At 40.9% G+C, this 21,633-nt stretch overlaps 1 protein-coding gene across 1 annotated transcript; it reads left to right on the plus strand.

Annotated features, from left to right (window-relative positions):
* Positions 1-9,361: 9,361 nt before the first annotated feature.
* On the plus strand, positions 9,362-21,499 carry LOC311598750 (testin-2-like; the record flags this gene model as incomplete). The annotated part of the gene is made up of 7 exons (XM_084784085.1): positions 9,362-9,487; positions 9,787-9,909; positions 9,997-10,143; positions 10,328-10,552; positions 19,892-20,054; positions 20,872-20,989; positions 21,400-21,499. The coding sequence occupies 7 exons, from the start codon at positions 9,362-9,364 to the stop codon at positions 21,497-21,499; spliced, it is 1,002 nt and encodes a 333-aa protein (XP_084640211.1).
* Positions 21,500-21,633: the final 134 nt, after the last annotated feature.

Raw genomic sequence — 21,633 nt, forward strand, 5'->3', positions numbered from 1 at the left:
AAACAACACTGAGTGACTGCTACAACTCTGTCCAGTCAACCAAATGATGGGTCTGTGATTTGATGCCCTTTGTCAACAATATTCAAATAATCACCAAATTAGTGTTTGCCCAGGGAATCACAGTGCATTTGGTGCTTGACAGACAATAAAGGAGTTAAACAATACTACAGCTAAAGAAAGCCATTGAGGATCTACGTATGAACAGGAAACAGGAAAAAAAAAGACCTTTGAATGTAGCCCATGTGGGACACACCTGGCAGAACAAACTCATGGACACTCGTCATGAAACTTCCGATGGATATTTGTTATGAAACTCAGGAGAAAGCATGTGTTTCATAATCACATTCCAGCAGAAAATATGAAGAAAGAGATGCCTAGTCTCTCTGGGGCCCCACAGTAAAAACTTGGGAGGTCCTTTATTGGTGACAAACCAAACTCCTTCAGTGCTTTTATGATGTTCTTGCCAGTGAGAAACTTGTAGGCATTTAAATATTTGGGGAATTGATATGGATGTAAAAAAGGACTTTCTGAGTAGGACTTCATTCACTCAAGAGTTAAGACTTCAGAAAACTAAAATCGTTCTGTATAGCAAAGATAACAATAGATCAAATGAGAGGAAGTCCATGGAGTAGGAGAGAAGCTTTGCCAGCCAAACGTCTGAATATACACACACACACACACAAAACCTCAAAAACAAAGAGTCAGGAAGACAAATGACTCCACAGGAAATTGGGTTACAAATTTGAGCATAGTTCTCAAAAGGCAAATGTTAAAGGGGCTAAGAAATACCATTTAAATATTACTCAATAACTTTAGCAATTTGATAAATGTAAATTAAAACTACCTTGAGATTTCATCTTTGCCCAGTCAGAACAGATAAGGTAAGGAAAACAACTGACAATGAATACTGGTGAAGAGTCTGTGAAAGGGGAACCCTCATTCATTATTGCTGGGAGTGCAAACAGTACAGCCACTATAAAAATCAGGGTGGTATATTTGAACATGTCCCTTGGATGGAGATGCCTGGTGGCACTCAGAGGAAAGATAATAGGTCACCAAGGAGAGACTTGATACCGTATGAGCATATTCAGGGGGAGGAGGTCCCCCTCAGATACAGACTTAGGGGAGGGGAGGGGAGTAGGGGGGAAGTGGGAGGAAGGGAGGAATGGGAGGATACATGGGATGGGCTAACAACTGAGATGTAATATGAATAAATTAATAAAAAAAAAGAAAAAAATCAGGGTGGAGAATTCTCAAAAAAATGAAAAGTAGATAGATTTACCATATCATCCAAAATGCCATTCCTTGGCATATGCCTAAAGGAGTCAACATCCTACTCCACATTTACTTTCTCAGTCATGTTCACTGTCACTCTAGTCACAATAGCTAGGAAATAGAAGCAACCAAATGCCCTTCAACTGATCAATGGACAGTGAAAATGTGTTCCACATAAACATTGGATTTCTGTTATGTTGTAAAAAAAAATAAAATAAAATCATGAAATTAGCAAGTATGTCGAGGGAAAAAAATATAAATCTAATAATGCAAAGTAAGGTAATGAATGGGTTATCTCTACCGATGAAACAAGCCAATTGAAGCCAGATTAAAAGTATAAAAGGGGCAGGTTTATTGGAACCAGCATGAGAGGGGCAGGGGAAGGGGGAGTGCGCTCTGGTGATGGGAGGGATGGAAGGAGAAAGGGCAGGGAAGTAGGAAAAGGGCAAGAGCGGGGCGGGCTAAAGAGAAGAGGGGGAAAGGGGGCTGTGGAACAAAAATGTCTGGTTTATAGAGTGAGTCTCTGGGAGAGGGGAAGCCCCGCCCCTAGGTAGAGGGTAGGCCATGCCAGCCACGCCCTGCAGCAGGACCTAACAGTAATGTCACATGTCCTCTCCTCTTTGTGCATACAGATCTGACTCTTTGGATGTAAGTTTGGAGAGTAAAATGGACCATCAGGACAGTCAGAGAAGGGACCCCAGAGAGGAAAGTGAGGAGAAAGAAAACGGAATTTAAAGTGAGGAAAGGGGCAAGGAAGTCAAGTGAGGCAGAAGGGATTACAACACACACACACACACACACACACACACACACACACACACACACACACACACAGAGCGAGGGAGGAGGGGATTAAATGAAGTTAGCCCTTTTGATGATAGTTATCCCTCAAGACTTGTAGACTATCAAGAACCTCAATGTCAGACACGGCTAACCTCTGTTCTAGCTGTTGGTCAGGGGAGTCCAAGAGACAACCCAAACAATATAGGCTATTTTCGTTTTCCTTGCTTGACTCCCAAAATACGAACATAAGTAAAACTTTGGACTTATGACAATCATTAAATAAAAAGCAGTCATGAATTTGAGAGCAAGTAGGAACACCAGAGGAGCAGGCTTGGGGAGGGAGCAGTATTAAGTGAAAGTATCAAACCCTGACTTTAAAAATGATTAGGGAAACTGGCAAACAACAGAAAATATGCATGAGGTTAACAGAAGGAAAAAGGTAAGTGTTCCATAAAGAAAGAATGCACTTATTTTAGGTAAATAATTACAAAGATGTTTTGAGAAACAGAGATTTTAAGTGAATATGAATCAGAGCAAGTCCGTGCTCCTCCTTCATCATAGTGATTCCAAAATGTTTTTATTCCTTTCTACCCTTTATTGTTTGGGTTTTTTTTTTCTTGAATCACATGGAGGCAGAATGGAAAGAGGACATGGCTGATGGGATCCCATGTATGGTTCTTGAAGGACATCACAGGAATCAGAAACATAGTCAAACTTTCTGCAAACACTGACACCCTACTTAGCACGCAGTCTCTATGTTGATAGTGTGGGGCCATTCCCTGTTTGGAAGCAAGATGAGATTTCTGCTGATACCTACACTCAGATCAAGGTTGTCTTTTCAGTTGTTGTCTTCTTCCTCCCCATCCTCCTCATCTTCCTCCTCTTCCTCTTCCTCTTCCTTCTCTTCATCTTCCTCCTCCTCTTCTCCTTTCCCTCCTCTTCTTCTGTCTCCTGAGACACATTTTTAATGTGCAGGCTCCATGGCATCATATAACCTGGGGAGCCTTGAAACATCTGACAGCTATAGAGTCTCTAATCTTACAGGTTCTCTGATCTTGAGCAGGGCCTTGGGAATCCTGTAAGTTTCAGGAACTTCCTGTACCATACAGTTTTTATTTATATCCTACATATTGCAGGACTATCCAAGAATGCAGCTTTCATGAGTCAGCACTAGTGTTGGGTTGGGCTTCTCATGGATACAATTGCCCTTGTGTCACCGTAGTTTCTTTTAATAATCCCTTATGCATCCTTCTCTTAAGTGGTGCCATTAAACTTAATTCTTTACTAAGTTAAGGTTGTGTAAAATAAAATTTTGTCTGTTTTGATGTCTATTAAGCAGGATATGCATTTTTCTTACATACATCAGTTTTTTAAAAAATCACAAAAATATCACGATAGCTGCTGCTTCAGAAGTAGAAGCTGGATTTTCCGTGCCTTCCTACTCATCCCTACATCTGGTCTCTATTACTAGCTTGGCAAATTTAAATCTTGGATTATGAGGGCACCACAATCTAGTTAGTCCTTGATATCTGGAATCAATTGGCATGAAACCCGAAAGCTTGTCATTAACAACTTCTACATTTGATGAGGGTGTCTATTGTAACACTGGAAAAATAAAGAATTGGAAATATTGGTGACCTGTTTAAGGGAAAGTTATTCCGTGATTCTCATTATAACACAGTTGAGAAAACTTTATTAAGGACCTTGGAAATAGGTAGAGAGACTGTTGCTGATAAGCCAGGACCTGAGGGAGAGTTTGTGCTCAGAGGCACATTGACATGGATAGGGAATGTTATAGCCAAGGAGCAGGTTGAAACTCCATATGTGTAAACTCTCACGGTATAAACACATTTTCAATGTAAAATAAATCCTTCCTTTGGACAGTGTCCACATGTGATCCCATGAGGGTCTGTAATGTAAGTGGGAGACCTAAACCTTAAGTTATATTTTCATGGCTTATATATTCATGTAGGAAGCAGTTCCTTGTAAGCTATGCTAAAGTTAGTACATTTATTCTTTAAAGAAGAATTTTTTTCTTCTAAATAATAAAATATGAAGATTCTCTGGGAACTCCTTGGAATACTGACTTATTTAAGCCACTAAATCTGAAGGAGCAGCACCACAGCAATTGGAGAACACTGAAAACAGCTTCTTTTCACTCTATTACTGGTAAATAATCATACTTCTAAATATTAAAATAAGTCTTCTTGGGAAGAATGTGGCTGTGTCCTTCATAATCTTGCTACAGATGTGCCAGGTGAGCAGAGATTACCCCAGTCACCGTGGAGAAAAATCATCATGTATGGAGGACGGTAAGCTCATGCTAAACGGGTTTGTCAGGCTCAAATAGTGTGCTACAGAGAAGTGGAAAGTCAGAATTAGCACATGACTTGGAGGTCTGAGTTGAGGTGGTCTGAGCACTATTTATCCAATTTTGTAAAGTAGTTTCAGCAACTTACAAACAAGTAATGTGTCACTCTCTGACCTAGGGGTATTTTTTTTAACTGTTTCTGTGTGTGTGCTGTGTGTGTGCATGTGTGTGCATGTGTGTACATGGGTGTGTGCGTGTATTGCATGTGTGTGCATGCACGTGTATGTGCTTGTGTGCATGCATGTACATGTGTGTGCATGCATGTGTGTGTGCACATGCATGTGTGTGTGCATGTGTGTGTGTGTGTATGTGTGTAAGTTTCTTGGTATAAGTTTAGATTTTGTGGGCATTGGGGAGTGTGGGAGAGATAAGTACCAAATCTATCTTGATGAGACACAGAGGAAGAAAACGCATGTTAGAAAACAACACGCAGAACATGCTGTTGCCATGGAATTGGACAGTAACAACCTTAGGCAGCAGGTGAGCAGTGACACATGCTTTGGGGCCCACTTGATCGCGCAATGCTTCTGTGTTTTCATGCTGTTATAAAGGAGATTACATTTCAACACGGCTGTGGTAGGAAACAAATACTAAGCCCGCAGAAAGAAGTGAGTTTTCATGCAAACCGAACGTGAAATGGCGGCTAGCAGGCTTGGAAGAATGGAGCGGGGGAATTACTGGCTGATGAGGACATTAATTAATGTCCTTGAGATCTACAGTGGTGGTGTTCACACATCAGGGTGACTGTCCCGATGTCTTGGAGCTGAGCACCATCCCTGGCTTATGTGCAAGGTTTTGTGTTACAAATATTTTACAACATAGAGAGTCATAACTCAGATTTTGCCTCTTGATGGGGGGATCAGTTTAAAGTCAGACAGAAATTAGTATATAAAAGCAAATGCTTAAAGACTCCACACTTATCAAGGAAGTCAAAATATTAAAATCCACCTGAAACCACATGATGAATTAATTTCTATAATGAACAATTTCTGTAATGAATATGTATTTATATAATTAGGAAAATTATGAATTTTACTGCAATAAGGGCTGTGTTCCTTACTTGCTGAACTGTAGGAACTGAGATTTGCATGCACATTTTTTATACACTGCTATTTTTATCTATTTAAAACCTCTTCAGTTTTCTCTGTCTTAAATCCTGGTATTAAGGCTCGTGGTGTTTCTAGATCTAAATCTCAGAATGAATATTGAGAAAAGAAAAAATTAAAATGCAGAGAAATGGAAGCCATTTTCCAAAGGTCTCAGTCACCTTTCTTCATTTATTGCCTATGCTTTTTAACTTCTTTTTGTGACTTACTTGCTAAAGACAAGGGAGGAAAAAAGAAGTCCTGAGGGAGGAGACAGCCCAGAGCCATTTCAAATGTCAGGCAGCATCAGGTGACCTGGTACCCCACCGGGTCCTCTTCCCTTAGAGTTGAACTCTACCTTGTTAACTCTGATTGGAGACTCTTATGGCATCTGTGTCCTACCCAACAGTGAAGTCAATGTGCCCAGAATCTGTATACACAGGGTCCAACCTTAGCTTAAACAAGAAACACTACACTAGAGTATAGCGACTCAGCCCACTCTAGAATATTTTAACCAAAACCACCTTCTCTAAAGTAAAATCAGTGTTGGGCGAGAATTGTCTGGACCCTTTTTTTTTTCTTGCTAAACCCTCCAAATACCATGTCAGGATCCAAGGTCTCAAGGATAATTTGTCACCTTGCCTAACTGTAACAGCCTACAAATCGTCCTGCTCCAGGACAAGATGGGATCAGTTGTGAATACGTCCCTGGAGTCTAAGGCCTATGGGGCCAGTTCACTCACTGACACATCCAGTCACAAGCAAGAACGCACACGGGGAGGAGTTTTCCAGGCAAAGATTCGGATGGTAAAAAAATCTAAGGCAGAGACAGCTAAGACAGATCTGTGGAAACCAAGGATCTCTGAAACTCAAGGCTGAAGAGCAGCAGCCGTAGGCATCCCAGGTGAGCCCACTAGGCTGGTGAAGGTAGACGGGGAAGCCGCACTAGAGGACAGCCCTGGACAGATTCCCTTGGGGAAAACGGATGGCAACATCTCTTCAACTTCTGCAGCCCCAGTGTAGGGGAGCACAGGAGGTTGGGAAGAGAAAGCTAAGAGCCCCCAAGGTCTCAAATCTATGCTAGTTCCCAGTAAGGAAAGTCTGGGCCTGGCCACAGGGACATTCAGGGTGTCCCGTGTTCACAAGTGCTGTGTCCTTCACTCCCTGTGTCAATAGGCACCATGTTCTTGCCTGTGCTAATGTCCCTGGCCTGGCACTACCTGAAGTGTTGAGAGCCTGGTCTTGACTGATCAGTCTTTGTGCCTCACTTACACTTGCGGTTCTGGCTTCCAGTTTCTTGGTCATGTGACTTCCTTCCATATTTTTTAAGTGGCTGTGCAGTTTAAAGGCAGGACAGAGGGACTAGTGCCTGCTGTGCTTTCCTGATTCTTTGGGGAGGATGTACCATGAAGTTTTTTACTCCAGATACACAGTGTACCTCCTGTCTATGTTAGTCTGAAGGATGTGTTATGTGTTCCCAAACTCCTGAAGCCCACTTTGTGTGTCCTTGGAATCAAGTATCATGTAAGAAAAAGTTTCGTTTTGATGACCTGAGTACTATTGGTCCAACTCTTAAGTATGCCTTAAGTGCTTACCTCAAAATTTAAACTTCTGAAACACAAGAGACATCAATCTATTCTGGTTACAAAAGTTCACAGTGCTCCCACATTGAACAAAGACCAAAGAAAAATTAAAATAGATCTAACGGAGAATATGATATTGCTGGGGGCAAGTTGTTGAATACTGAAAGAGACAACTGTGACTAGTGATTTAAGGAGGCAGTCAGTGCTCAAGAAAGGCCTCTCCTGGTGGGCGAGGGTCCCTTCTGAAGAGAGTGCAAGAATAATCAGCTGACTTATTGTTTTAGTAGATGTTCCCCATTTCTCATTTTGTGTGTCTCCTGGAAAAGAGTATTTAATACTAAATAAGGATTATTAAATTTTTGCTGTTTGAATTTTCCAAAGCTGATAGAATTATCTTATTTTTCCAGTTACACTTTGCTCTTCAGTGGTCACAGATTAGTGTTACACACACACACACACACACACACACACACACACACACCTACCTGAGACTACTTGGGGCTTACTCCTAGTGACTTAGAAGAAATTGCCTGAATCCTTTAGGCTTTCTCCTCTGCTGTGCCATCTTAGTGGCTGGGTCAGGGTCCTGCTGACCACGTGGCTTCCTTTGGGAGCACAGGGAATGTGTCAATCTCCATTGGCTCTGTTCCCTACAGGATGTACCATGGTTCCAGTAGAATGTCTGGAACCCTACAGCCTCAGTGAAGAGGACAGGGCCCAGCTTCTCTTGAGCCTTGGATAACAAAGATTCTAAGGGCCAAAGTACTGAGTGTTCTTTCTGACCACCATGTCACTGTGGGTGGAGGCCCCTAAGCTTTGGAGTTGCCTATGCACGGCAGCTTTGCCAATATTGAAATTGTATGTTATATTTAGACAAAAAAAAAATTAAATAAATCTTGATTTTGCTAAGACAATTTACTCAAATGGTTAAAAACCTAACCAAATTGGCAAAATCACAAGTAATTATGTTGATTGTCCATACTTTAAAAATTAGGTCAAATGTTGTAAATGTCATCATAAGCAAAGCAGTATCTTAAAAGAATTGCATTTATTTAAATAGAAGCTTGGTATCAATGCATTGAATTTTGACCTTAGAAAATGCCTTTAATCATCAGCCATTTATCATCCTTAGGCCTCATCTGACACACACCTGACACATTCACTCAAACCTTTTCCAACCTGTCTTTAAGCTTTTCGGTATTCCTCTCACATTAGAAGTTTCTTAGTAAAAGTCTTTTCTCATACAAAATCCGTTCTTATATTACTCATTCTCTTTTCACTTTCATTCTTTTCACTTAGCACAACTTCACTTTTGTGTCTTTATTAGCATGTCCCTTTCACCTACTTACTTTTTTGTTTTGTATTTTTCTAAAGCTTGGATTTTTACACACTTTTTCCTCATTTAAAAAATTATACTAAGATATAATTATATAATTTCCACGCTTCCCTTTTCCCCTTTAATGTCCTTTCTCTCCAACCCCTCCCCAGCGTCCCCTTCTGTTCAAATTCATAGACTCTTCCTGTTTATTATTATGTTACATATATTGCATAAGTATATGTTGCTTGCATATACATGACTTTGAAACCGATCCTAGTCTTCTGGGATGGTGGGCTCTTATGTCCACCTCTTCACTGTGGCTCTGGCATCCAGGTCTCAACCACTGGACCACACTGAGGCTGTGAGCTGGGTTTTTCAGTCACATTCCAAAGCAGAGGAATTAAGAAGTAATGCATGTGTCTTTCTCTGATTGCCTACAGAGAATGCATCAGAAAGATTTCTGAAGGAACGAGCCAAGACATTTCCTGGTGCATTCTGGCCAAGTGAAAGATACTGTACGGCCCCCATCTCTTGGTGTTGTATTACTCCCTACTTGAGATGATATTCTGTACTAGTGAATTTTATACCTATGTGACCACAGTACCAATGGCACAAAACTTGGGCCAACTATATCTGAAGGCTTTTTAAAGCTTCTGAACCACACAGTCTATCTATACCCTGTGATGATCTAAGTACTCAGGCACACAGTCCAGTTCCTGAAGCCTCGCAGATTGCTCTTTATTCTAGTGGATGAACCAAACTCCTCTATGTGTCTGCTTTAAGTCAACCTGATCTTTAGCCTTTTCCATACTGTGTTGTTTAGGTGGACAGTTTAAATAATGTCATTGCACCACTGTGGTCTTAATTTCTAGGTAGGAATAACCAGGCTTTTCTGAGGCACTGACGTAATTGGACTCTCATGTCTTCTTCTCTAGGTGTAGGGAGACATGATTGCTGGTCTTTTTCTAGCCATCCTCTGCTTGGAAGCTGACTTAACTGCCTCAACATTAGATCCTAGTTTGGATGTTGCATGGCACGAATGGAAGATAAAACATGGGAAAACATTCAACATGGTTGGTAGCATGGAAATTCCCATAGACAATAGCCCTGGTGTCATGCATGTGTGGAGGTGTGTGTTATGGCCACACCATGGGTTCCGAATTTCAGCTCCATTCAAGGCTTAACCTGAAGACGTGCATCAAATGTACTGTGTGACAAAAATCTCTATTGTTGCTGGGTGTAGACAATGGTTTCTAGAAGAGTACAACCATTTTTTTTTTTGCCATGATTCCTCTTCATCAGCAGATCCATTGAGTGGACTTGGGTTGGACTTGAGATAGAAGGAAAGATCACAACGTGTGTTATTTTCCAGAATGAAGAAATTCTAAGGAGAGCAGTGTGGGAGAAGAATTTTCAAATGATTGATATGCACAATTGGGAGTACCTTGAGGGGAAGCATGACTTCACCATGGCAATCAATGCGTTTGGTGACTTGGTGAGTGTGACGTAAATTACACAGCTTAGTGTTTCTTCTCTTTAGTTCTTTATAAATATCCTCAATGATTTGGTGACTTTTTCGAAGTCTGATGCAGAATTCAAGGAAATGATGACTGGCTTTCAAATGCGGAGGATTAAGAAAGCAGATGTAATCCAGGACCCTCTGTTCCTTTATGCCCCCAAATACGTGGACTGGAGAGAGCAAGGCTATGTGACTCTCGTCAAGAATCAGGTATGGCAGTGTGACATTTCCAACTTTCACCACTCACAGGAAGCTACAAAACAAGCATCGTCTTTGCTTTTTCTGAGTGTGGAGCAGCATACAGTTCACTGTTCTATAAAAATTATTATGATGTGTGAATCATCCACAAATGACTGTAATTAAACTTGTGAATGACTTTTTCTTTATTCTTTAGGGTCATTGTGCCTCTAGTTGGGCTTTTAGTGCAACTGGAGCCCTAGAAGGACAAATGTCCAGGAAAACGGGGAGACTGATCCCCCTGAGTGAGCAGAACTTGCTGGACTGCATGGGGTTGAATGTTACCCATGGCTGCAGTGGTGGCTTCATGCAGGATGCTTTCCAGTACGTGAAGGACAATGGCGGCCTGGCAACTGAGGAATCCTATCCATACAGAGGACAAGTAAGTAGAAATCCTGTGCTGCTGCCATGTCAGCTCAAGCTGTAGGAAGCCGAACAATTCCAGAGACAATATTTTCTCCTCAAACACATATTGTCATTGATTTTTTTGTTATTGATTTTTTTAAACTGTTAGAGAACTGCACAAATACTTATGTGTTTTGATCAAATCTACACCATTCCATTGCCTCCAACTCCTCCTCTGTCACCCCCAAACACTTCCACTTCCCAACTCCCTGTGCTCTTTTTTCCATAAACCCACTAAGCCCACACAACACTGCATGTGTATAAATGGTATAAGCCCATTACTGGAGCGTAAGTAAACTCTCAGCAGTCACATACCTAAAGAAATCCTACTCTGCTCCTAGCACAGCTAGCATCAGTTGCCAATAGCTTTTCAGCTGGGGGTGGGCCTTCATGATCCTCCCCCTATCCCTGCTGGTATTTTAGCAGGGTGGATTTTGTGACGACCATGTGTTTACAGTCTTAACTCTGTGATTTCATGTGTGCAATGTCCCTGTCATGTTTAAAAACATGCTTTTTTGTTGCAAATGTTCACTATCTCTTTCCCAGTCTTTAGAACACCCCTACACACAACTGGTACAATGGTATCTAAGCCTGAGCTAGCGTCCACATATGAGAGAAAACCTGATATACTTGTCTTTCTGGGTATGAGCTACCTCACTCAGAATTATTTCCAATTCCACCCACTAACCTATGAACCTTATAATTTCATTTTTCTTTATAGCTGAATATATTCCATTGTGTATATGTGCCAATCTTGATTATCCATTTACTGGCTGATGGACAGTTTTTATCTTCTGGCCATTATGGATAAAGTATCAATGAACATGGATGAGCAAGTACTGTAGTCCTAGAACATAGACACCCCCCCCATGGTTAAATGCTGTGGCTTAATCATAACTTAGATCCATCTCTGGCTTTTTGAAGAAACTGCACTGATTTCCATACTGGATCCACTAATTCGCACTCCCACTAACAGTGAATAAGCACTCCCTTTTATTCACATTCATCTCAGCCTATTTTAGTCATTTGTTATATTATCTTATCTATTCTGGTCAGAATAGATGAAATTTCAAAGCAATATTCAATTTGTATTTACTTTGATGACTAAGGATGGTGGACATTTTGAAAAAGTATTTTGTGGCTATCTTATTCCTTCTTTTGAGAACAGTGATTAGATCTAATACCCACAAATTTAATTGAGTGTCTGTTTTCATGGTGATTGTTTTTTTTTCCAATCTTTTTGTATTCTGGACATTAATCATCTGTCAAATGTATAATGGTTTTTTTTTTAAAAAAAAAAAAACTCCCATTCTGCATGCTGCCTGTTTTTTGAGTGATGGTTTCCGTTGCTGTGGTGAAGAGTTTTAGTTTCCTGAAGTCCTATGTGTGTCCATTATTGATCCTTTTATCAAGGCCAGATCACATTTATTCATTCAGTTTCTATGTAAAATTATTTTAAAACATGTTTTAGTTAAGATAACATTCACTTATACAGCCTTAAAACTTTTAAAAAGATACATGTGGCATTACTAAAAATGTAGATTACAAGCATAGAAGGACAACTTTACTATGATATGGAAATCTGAAGGTCATGATCATTTCCAAGGCACAAGGCAAAAGGGTGAGTCTTGAGGGGGCTCACTGGAAACAACTACACATTTTCCTGGATTAGTTTTGACTTTCCTATGACATCTGTGCTCTTTCTTTCCATGTAAAAAGTAGTGAAGGCTTCCATCCATCCATCCATTCGACTTTTTAAAGACAGAATAATTCCATGGATTTGGCAAATTTTTTCACCAACTTCTAAAATACATTTTTCTTTTATTTGGTTCTGAGACAGCATCTTACTATGCAGTCATGGCTGGCAATGAACTTAGCAGAAAGAAACATACCCTGTGTCTAGGAGCTCTCTGACCCTTAGCACACAATGACAAAGAAGAATCACCTATATAACAGCCGTTTTCACCCCACAGGTCTGGGAATGTGCTATTTCTTTTTTTTTTCTCCTTTATTAATTTATTCTTGTTACATCTCAATGGTTATCCCATCCCATGTATCCTCCCATTCTTCCCTCCCTCCCATTTTCCCCTTATCCCCCTCCCCTATGACTGTTCCTGAGGGGGATTACCTCCCCCTGTATATGTTCATAGGGTATCAAGTCTCTTCTTGGTAACCTGCTGTCCTTCCTCTGAGTGCCACCAGGTCTCCCCCTGCAGGGGACATGGTCAAAGGTGAGGCACCAGAGTATGTGAGAAAGTAATATCCTACTCTCCACTCTACTGTGGAGAATGTTCTGTCCATTGGCTAGATCTGGGTAGGGGTTTAAGGTTTACCGCCTGTATTGTCCTTGGCTGGTGCCTTAGTTTGAGTGGGACCCCTGGGCCCAAATCTGCCTATCATAATGTTCTACTTGTAGGCTTCTAGGACCCTCTGGATCCTTCTACTTTGCCATTCTCCCATGATTCTCTCATCTAGAGTCCCACTAGAATGTCCTCCCCTCTGTCTCAGTTTCCTGGTAAGTGAAGGCTTTCGTGGGACATGCCCCTTGGGCTAATATGCAGATAAGAGGTATGGGCTTTGTTGTTGTTTCCATATATTTTCTACCTTTATTTCCTTGTCTTTGTTCCCCCTGGTGGCCTATTAACAGAACTCTTTATTCTCTATAAACAGTCTCATGACTGTATAGTATCCTTGCATGCAGTTGCCCCTAATATAAACTCTGCACAAGAGCCACTCTTTTTATAGGGTTTCTTGCATGATCTTTGGGCCCTAGAATCCCTTGCTGAAAATTCACATTGCAGACCCAAAGTCTTTTTTTTTTTAATTTATTCATATTACATCTCAATTGTTAGCCCATCCCTTGTATCCTCCCATTCCTCCCTGCCTCCCGCTTCCCCCCTACTCCCCTCCCCTATGTCTATGACTGAGGGGGACCTCCTCCCCCTGTATATGCTCATAGAACAAACTCCCCTATCTGTGGCAGCCTTTGCCTTCCAAGAGCCAGGACCCAAGGCAAGCATACCCATGCCAGGCTCATAAAATGTATTTGCAAATGCTCAGGATAGCCTGCCTATCTTTTGCAGAAATGAGTGACTCCCAGAACATCTACCTCACATCTAAGGGCTTTCCTCTCCATACCCCAAAGGAAAGATCAACAGCATTTGTATTACAGCAATTCATTTCTTCTGGGTCATGAATAATGCATGAGATGTGATGCTAACAATGCCTTGCTAATAGAAAATGGATTTGTAAGCTGCTGTGGTGGTGCTCAGTCCAGAATCCTACCTATGGACAATGAAACATGAACCCTAGGCCAGTGCTGTTGAGCACTTCAGCCAAGGTTTGTTACAAGTAAAAGAAATAACCAAGAGAACCTTACAAAGAATGCCTAATTCTCATTCAGAAGGGCAAATAGAATAGACATGAAAAGCAATTGAAGAGAGGGAACAAGGAGGAAGCCTATCATAGATCCTCTGAAAGACTCCACCCAACAGGGGATCCAAGTAGATGCTGAGACACACTGACAAACTCCTGGGTGGAGCACAGGAAGTGTTATGGAAGAGCTGGGGAACAGAGGCTCCTGGAAAGGTCAGGAGCTCCATAGGGAGACCAATGGAGCCAACAGATCTGGGCAGAGGAGGGGGCGTGCTGCAGAGACTGGTGCACCAACCAAAGACCATGCATGGTGTGGACCTAGACCCTCTGCTCAGATGTAGTTGATAGACAGCACAGTCTCCTTTGTGGGCCCCATAATATGGGGAGTAGAGACTACTTCTGTCATGGACTCTGGCCCCCACACATTGATCACTCCCCCTGGTGGGGCAGCCTTGCCAGGCCACTGAGGAAGAGAATACAGGCAGCCCAGATGAGACTTGATAGGCTGAGATCAGATATTATTAGGTGAGGGGGGCTCCCCTTTCTGAGGACTAGAGGAGGGAAGGAGAAGGTATGAGGGAGGAAGGATGGGATCGGGAGGCAACCAGGGAGGGGGTTACAATTGGCATGTAAAGTGAACAAATTAAAAAAAAATTTTTTAAAAGAAAAAGAATAGCTCCTGAGACTGCAAGGATTTCGAGGGAGGATCTTGCTTGAGTGGTGAGGGCTGTGGTTTTAAATGGTTACAGAACAAAGAGAGCAATCTTGGCTAAGGGTGTAAATGGGAAGCTGTGGTCACAATGGCAGAATTGTGCCCCAAACCGGAACTCTGTCATGAACTAGTTTCTAAAGGCAATCAAGAGAGGGAACCTTGGCATCAGGTGTGTGTCCAGGTGCTTGGGGTCCCTAGATGGTTAATGGCCAGTCTGTAACTACCTAGCTTCTCTGGTTCCTGTCTCAGGCTCATCAGTCCTGATGCAGCAACAATCGCAGCAAATTATCTGTAACCATTTACTGACAGGACAAGATGGAGTTGCTCTAGTTTAAACTGACCGATTGTGTTTACACGCCAGCAATTCTCCAGTACAGGGTCTCTGATGGATTTTAAGGTGTAACTTCAAACCAAACTTTCTTTGCGATTGTAGGGTGCCACCCCACTGAATTATCTGATGTGTCCTAAGACTTGAAAGTCAAGTAGGTAATTTGTCCCATTCTTACGTTGGTAAGGTTTCTCTCCTGCATGGGCTCTGTAAGGGGTTTTAAGGTGTGACTCATGCTTAAAAGACTTGTCACTACTTTATGTTTCCATGGTTTCACTCCAGGAGGAAGTCTTTCCTGTGAACATGAGTTCCTGAGGCATTTTCTCCACTTCCTACATTTGTGTGGTTTCTCTCCACTGCAGATTCTTTGCTGAAGAAGTCCGTCTGTGCAGTCAAAATATTTATCACATTCTTGGTGTTTATGCTCTCTTTCAAGTGCAGATTCGTTTGGGGGGGTTGGTTTTTCTTTTTATATTATTTAATTAATTTATTCAGATTACAACTCAATTGTTTTTTTTTTGTTTTTATTTTATTTTATTTTATTTTTAGTATAATGCTTTTTTTTCCTCCTTTATTAATTTATTCTTGTTACATCTCAATGGTTATCCCATCCCTTGTATCCTCCCATTCTTCCCTCCCTCCCATTTTCCCCTTATTCCCCTCCCCTATGACTGTTCCTGAGGGGGATTACCTCCCCCTGTATATGTTCATAGGGTATCAAGTCTCTTCTTGGTAACCTGCTGTCCTTCCTCTGAGTGCCACCAGGTCTCCCGCTGAGATTCCATCTTACACCCTTCAGGATGGCTAAGATCAAAAATTCAAGCGACACCACATGCTGGCGAGGATGAGGGGAGAGAGGAACACTCCTTCATTGCTGGTGGGAATGCAAACTAGTACAACCACTTTGGAAATCTATCTGGTACTATCTCAGAAAAATGGGAATAGGGCTTCCTCAAGACCCAGCTATTCCACTCCTTGGAATATACCCAGAAGATGCTCCAGCACACAGCAAGAAAATTTGCTCAACCATGTTCATAGCAGCCTTATTCATAATAGCCAGAACATGGAAACAGCCTAAGTGTCCCTCAATACAACTCAATTGTTATCCCATCACTTGTATCCTCCCATTCCTCCCTCATTCCCACTTTCACCCTATTTCCCTCCCCTAGGTCTAAGACCCAGGGGGACCTCCTCTCCCAGTATATGGTCATAAGCTATCAAGTCTCATCTTGGTAGTCTGCTTATTCTTTCTTTGAGTGCCACCAGGCCTCCCCACCAAGGGGAGGTGGTCAAATATGGGGGACCAGAGTTCATGTCAGAGAACACTCTGTCAAGTGCAGATTATTGGATTCTGACTAACATTGGCACACAGATTTAAACATGCCATGGTTCCTTTCCTTGCCCACTCTTTTACTGGAGTTTGAGTGATCCAACTGAGATATTCCTGCGGTCACTACATCTACGCTTGTTGTCAATTACTGTTGTGCTGTTTAATAAATTGTAGGATTTGAAGACTCATGAAATGCTCTGTTGACTTCATTCCATTTTGACCTCTCTTGAATACTCGCATGCTGATGAATATTATTCTCAAAACCTTGATCTTGAAACCTTCTGGTATTTAATACATAACCCAACTACTTTAGTTCTCCAACACTACATGGCTGCAAGCCCTGTGAGTGGAGTCCATATATTCTCATTGTTTCTGGGAGACGCCCTCAGCAGATGTCCTCAGTCATATCTCTGAGCATCAACAGACCCTGGGACACGTTTTCATGAGAAGCAGTCGTTTCTTCCCTTTTGTTCTTCTCTGAGTTTCTGCCTTAGAAACAATGACTGATCTCTTCTTGGGCTCGTACTTTTGCTGTTGTCTCTCTCTCTCTTCACTGCATTCCACAGGTGAGCAGGCCTGGCTTATCAGTGTGAGGCCTGGGTTCCAGAGCACCAACTTCTGTTCCTATGGTGCTTCTCCAATGGCGACTTTCCTGGGACATCTCACACACCGTCCTTGCCTGCACAGTGAGTTTTCAAGTCCCTAGCCCAATTTCTCTGTCACTCCATGTTTCACGAGACATTGCTTAATGAGGTCCCTCTGGAAACGACAAGTTTTCCTGATCTGCTTGCCTTTTGGTCCTCTGCACCTTTCTAAGTTGTTGGTCTTAATACCCTGTGCTACTGGGGTCCTGTTCAGAAAGTCCTTTACTGTGTCTAACTTAAAATGTATTCCTTACTTTCTCCTTTAACAAATGATCAGATTTAATGCTGAGGCCCTCGGTCCATCTGGAGATGAGTTTTGTGATGGGAGAGCTATAAGGATCTAATTTATTCTTTTATGTGCAACTCTCCAGTCTAACCAGAGATATTTCTTAAGAATTCTGTCTTTTTTTTTTTCCCAACTGGTATTGTTGACTTCTCAGAATAGGAAAGTGAACTTATAGGTGGTCCTCAGTTGGAGATGTCAGTTTTGATACCACTACCACATTGTTTCCATGACTGCATCTCTGTAGTAAGATTTACAGTCAGGGATGATGATAGTGCCAAGGGTGTCCTTAATTGCTCAGAATTGTTGGGGCTGTTCTGTTTTATTTTTATCTGTTTGTTTTGGTATATGAGTGTGTGGGTGAGTATGTGAGTGTGCTTCCATAGGAATTTTAAGAAATGTTTTTTTCAATTTCTGTGTAAAATTGCATTGGAGTTTTGATGGAGATTTCATGGAGTCGGTAGATTGCTTTTGGCAGAATGGCCATTTTCACAGTGTCAACGCTACCTATTTCTGAGCACGGGAGCAGCTTGTGTCTATCTTCTGATGTGTTCTTCCATCTCTTAAAGCTTTCATCATACAAATTTTCACTTACTTGGTTAGATTTATTCCAAAACATTTTGACACTATTAGAAATGCATTGTTTCGTCCATCGTCTTCTCAGTGTGTCTGTCATTGGTATATGGGTGGGTGCTGATCGTTGTGTTCTGACTCTGTGTCCTGAATGATTATCAGCTATAGGGATTTTAGTTGAGTCTTCACAGTCTTGTGTGTATGGGATCCCAACATCTGCAAATAAGGGTAGTTTATGGGTACCTCTTCCTTGTATATCTGTTTCTCTTCATCTTGTCTTATTTACTTGTCTTATTGCTGTAGCTGAAATATAATGAAGAGTTGGGTCCTGGGAAATGTTAACAGAATTGACAATTCTTTGTTGTGGTTGTTGGTTGGTTGGTTGGTTTTGTAAATATAGGGTTTTTTTCTTTTCTGTTAGAGTATACATTTTATCTGGTCTATTTATAAAGCAACAATCTGGGTGTAAAATGCAGAAAGTTCTCACTAGTTGAGACAGTGGGTTAGCACTGGAAACACTTAGGGAGAGGAGGGGATCTTTGCTGCCTTAGCCAGTAGATGAATATACAAATGTGTCTGCTTAAAAATAGATGTTTTAACATAAATAAAACCATAGATTAAATATCCTGATTAAATATCATGATCAGTTTTGGCATTGATTCAAACTGGTAGCAAAGATATATTCCAAAGGCTGTAGTTAAAATTAGCCATGCCTTACCTTCATAATACATGTATAATTGGTTTCCTTCAGTCTAATCACATTATACATATAAGTTAGCAAGGTAATTCTTAGCCATAAGCCATATGAATCCTTTGAAGTCTGTAAGAAACTTCTTCAACCAAATTAACAAAGAGAAAATGAAGGAAGACAAAAATTATTAAAATTAAAGATGGAAAGAAGAGATTACAGCAGACACTGGGGAAATTCAGCAGGTCAGAGGTTATATACTAAAATGTTATATTACCCTAAACTGGAAAAATATAAAAGAAATGGGTGAAAATCTAGATTCATGTGATCTGCCAAAGTTAAATCAAGATTTAGTAAATCATTTATATGAACCCACAACAACTGACATTGATTCTGTAATTTAAAATCTCTTAGCTATAAAGAAGCCCAGAGCCAGAGGGATTCAGCACAGAATTTTATCATTCATTCCACAGAGAACTAACACCAATTCTCCTCAAATTACTCCATAAAGTAAAAAAGAAGGAACACTTGCAAATTATTTTATGATGCTATGACTACCCCCCAAAAAACTAGACAAAGACTAAACCAAAAAAAGAGTATTATAGGCTAATCTCTCTAACCAACTTGGAGCAAATATTCTCACCACAATTCTAGCAAACTAGGCTCTGCAATACACCCAGATGATCATACACTATAATCAAGTCAGCTTCCTCTCAGAAATGCAGGGTTGGTATATATATATATATATATATATATATATATATATATATATATATATATATATATATAAACTAATAAGTATAAATTACCACATAGACTCAAGGACAGGAACCACATGATCATCTCATTAAATCCAACATTGATTCATACTAAAAATGTCTGGAGGAGCTATGGATACAGAGGACATAGCTCAAAATAACAAAGGCAATGTGCTACAAAGTCATAGTCAACATCATGACAAATAAAGAGAATCTCAAAGCATTTCAAAAAGAAAAAGAAATTCCCATTACAGTAGTAGAATCTTCCTGTAAACCATCGTAGCTTTCATGATAGTAGCCTTTGTATGGTTATTTGATGGGATGCTTTCCAAGGACCTCTTCTTGTTGCTATAAACATAGAAAAAGTGTGAAAGCCACTCCACAAGGACACATCATGGCACTGTGAATATTTGTTATGGACAGAAGACCTATGGAGTGTCACTGAACACAAGTGAGCTGATTTTCAGCCCCAAACCTGCCAGTAGAATTTCACTTCCTGGAGTGTTTTATAAGAGCAGTGACTTGGAGACCCTCATCTGTAATGTACTGGGTTCTGTAGTTCTAGCTCACGTTCTCCAGGAAGGAGATGGCAACTAATGAATTTCTTTCCCCTTAACTTTAACAGGGTAGAAATTGCACATATCATTCTGAAAATTCTGCTGCTAATGTCACAGATTTTGTGCAAGTCCCCGAAAGTGAGGACTCCCTCATGAACGCGGTGGCTAACGTGGGGCCCATTTCTGTCGCAGTCGATGCCAGCCCTGTCTCCTTCCGGTTCTATGATAGTGGTAAGTGTCTTCCTTTCTAATAATCCATGCATCAAAGTTGTACCACCACCATGACAAATCGGTTTCATGATTTCCATGTTACATAATATTTAATGTAAATGTTTTCATTTATGGATTTTTATACTATATGAAGAATTTTACATAAAATTTTTTACATTGCATTATTTAAATATAACTCTATGAATCCAAGTCCATTCATGGTTTTTTAAGTTAGACTTATGCACCATCTGGTATAATTTATCTGAATTTTCTCCTGTTGTTTGATATTTAAGATTTATAAGGATATTTCATTTATGTAAATAATTCTTATGAGAGACCTTTCAATTGCATCAATTTTTGTTTTCCGTGGGTTTTGCTCGGATTAACCTGTAAAGTCAATAAGATTTCTTGTGTGCATCCAAGCAAATGTTTTACCAAAGGATTTATGGCAAATTTTATCTCTGGTATAGTTACCAGAGCTTACAGCCTTCACCCTGATAAACATGAAGACTCCTGTTTTTTTGTTGTTGTTGTGTTGTTTTGGTTGTTGTTGTTTTTTTTTTTTTAGGGTCTTTTTTTTTTTTTTTTTTTTGAGACAGTGTTTCTCTGTGTAACAGCCCTGGCTTTCCCAAACTCACTTTGTAGACCAGGCTGGCCTTAAGCTCACGTCCATCCACCTGCCTCCGCCTCCCTAGTGCTGGGATTGAAGACTCTTGTTTAGTCTTACTTGGTGTGTATATCATTCCAGTGACCTTCAGAAATGCTTCTCTTGCTCTTGGTGACATAGTCACTGTGAGGCCACTGAAGCCTCTCACTCAGCTTTGGTTTTATTATTTAGGTATTTACTATGAGCCACAGTGTAGAAGCCTTCACCCAAATCATGCTGTTCTGGTGGTTGGCTATGGCTCTGAAGGAGCAGAATCAGATGGCAACACTTACTGGCTGGTCAAGAACAGGTATACATTTCAGAAAATATTTATATTAAAAGTTCAAAGGGGAATTACTGTAGTGAGTTTTTGGCTTTAGTACCAGCAGTCCTCTCCCCACAGAGGTTGAACATGGAAGTTCTAGTGTGTGGCAGTAACATTATGCTTCTGTCATGGTTTGGGGCAGGGGTTAATATTTGTAAATCCTGACTCATTTCTAGTTCTGCACCATCTGTAGATGGGAGACATCCTGTCCTAGCTCTGAAGTGTTTTCCAGAGTCCTGTGTGAATCAACTATTGGTATCCGGGAGATGAGCTTTTGTCTTTCCTGAATCTTTCTATTAAGTGTGGTTTCTGGTTTGGTGCTTAAGGGGAGTCACTATAACGAAGTTGCTGTGTTGTGGTCTTTCTATTTAATGGAGGATGTGCTCTTCTCCCAGCTGGGGTGAAGACTGGGGCATGGAAGGTTACATGAAGATGGCCAAAGACTGGAACAACAACTGTGGAGTTGCTACGCATGCCATCTACCCCATCGTGTGAGCTGCTGGGCAGACAGAAGGAAGGAGTGGACTACGGGAGGCGTGAACTGAGGAGGGTTTCCCACTTCACAGACCAGCCTCTTTTGTTAGGGGATGACAGCTGGGATGCACAGTTGATGTGAATTAAACTCATAA

This window comes from Acomys minous, assembly GCF_964271855.1.
Source record: "Acomys minous genome assembly, chromosome: 5".
Classification (NCBI taxonomy): domain Eukaryota; kingdom Metazoa; phylum Chordata; class Mammalia; order Rodentia; family Muridae; genus Acomys; species Acomys minous.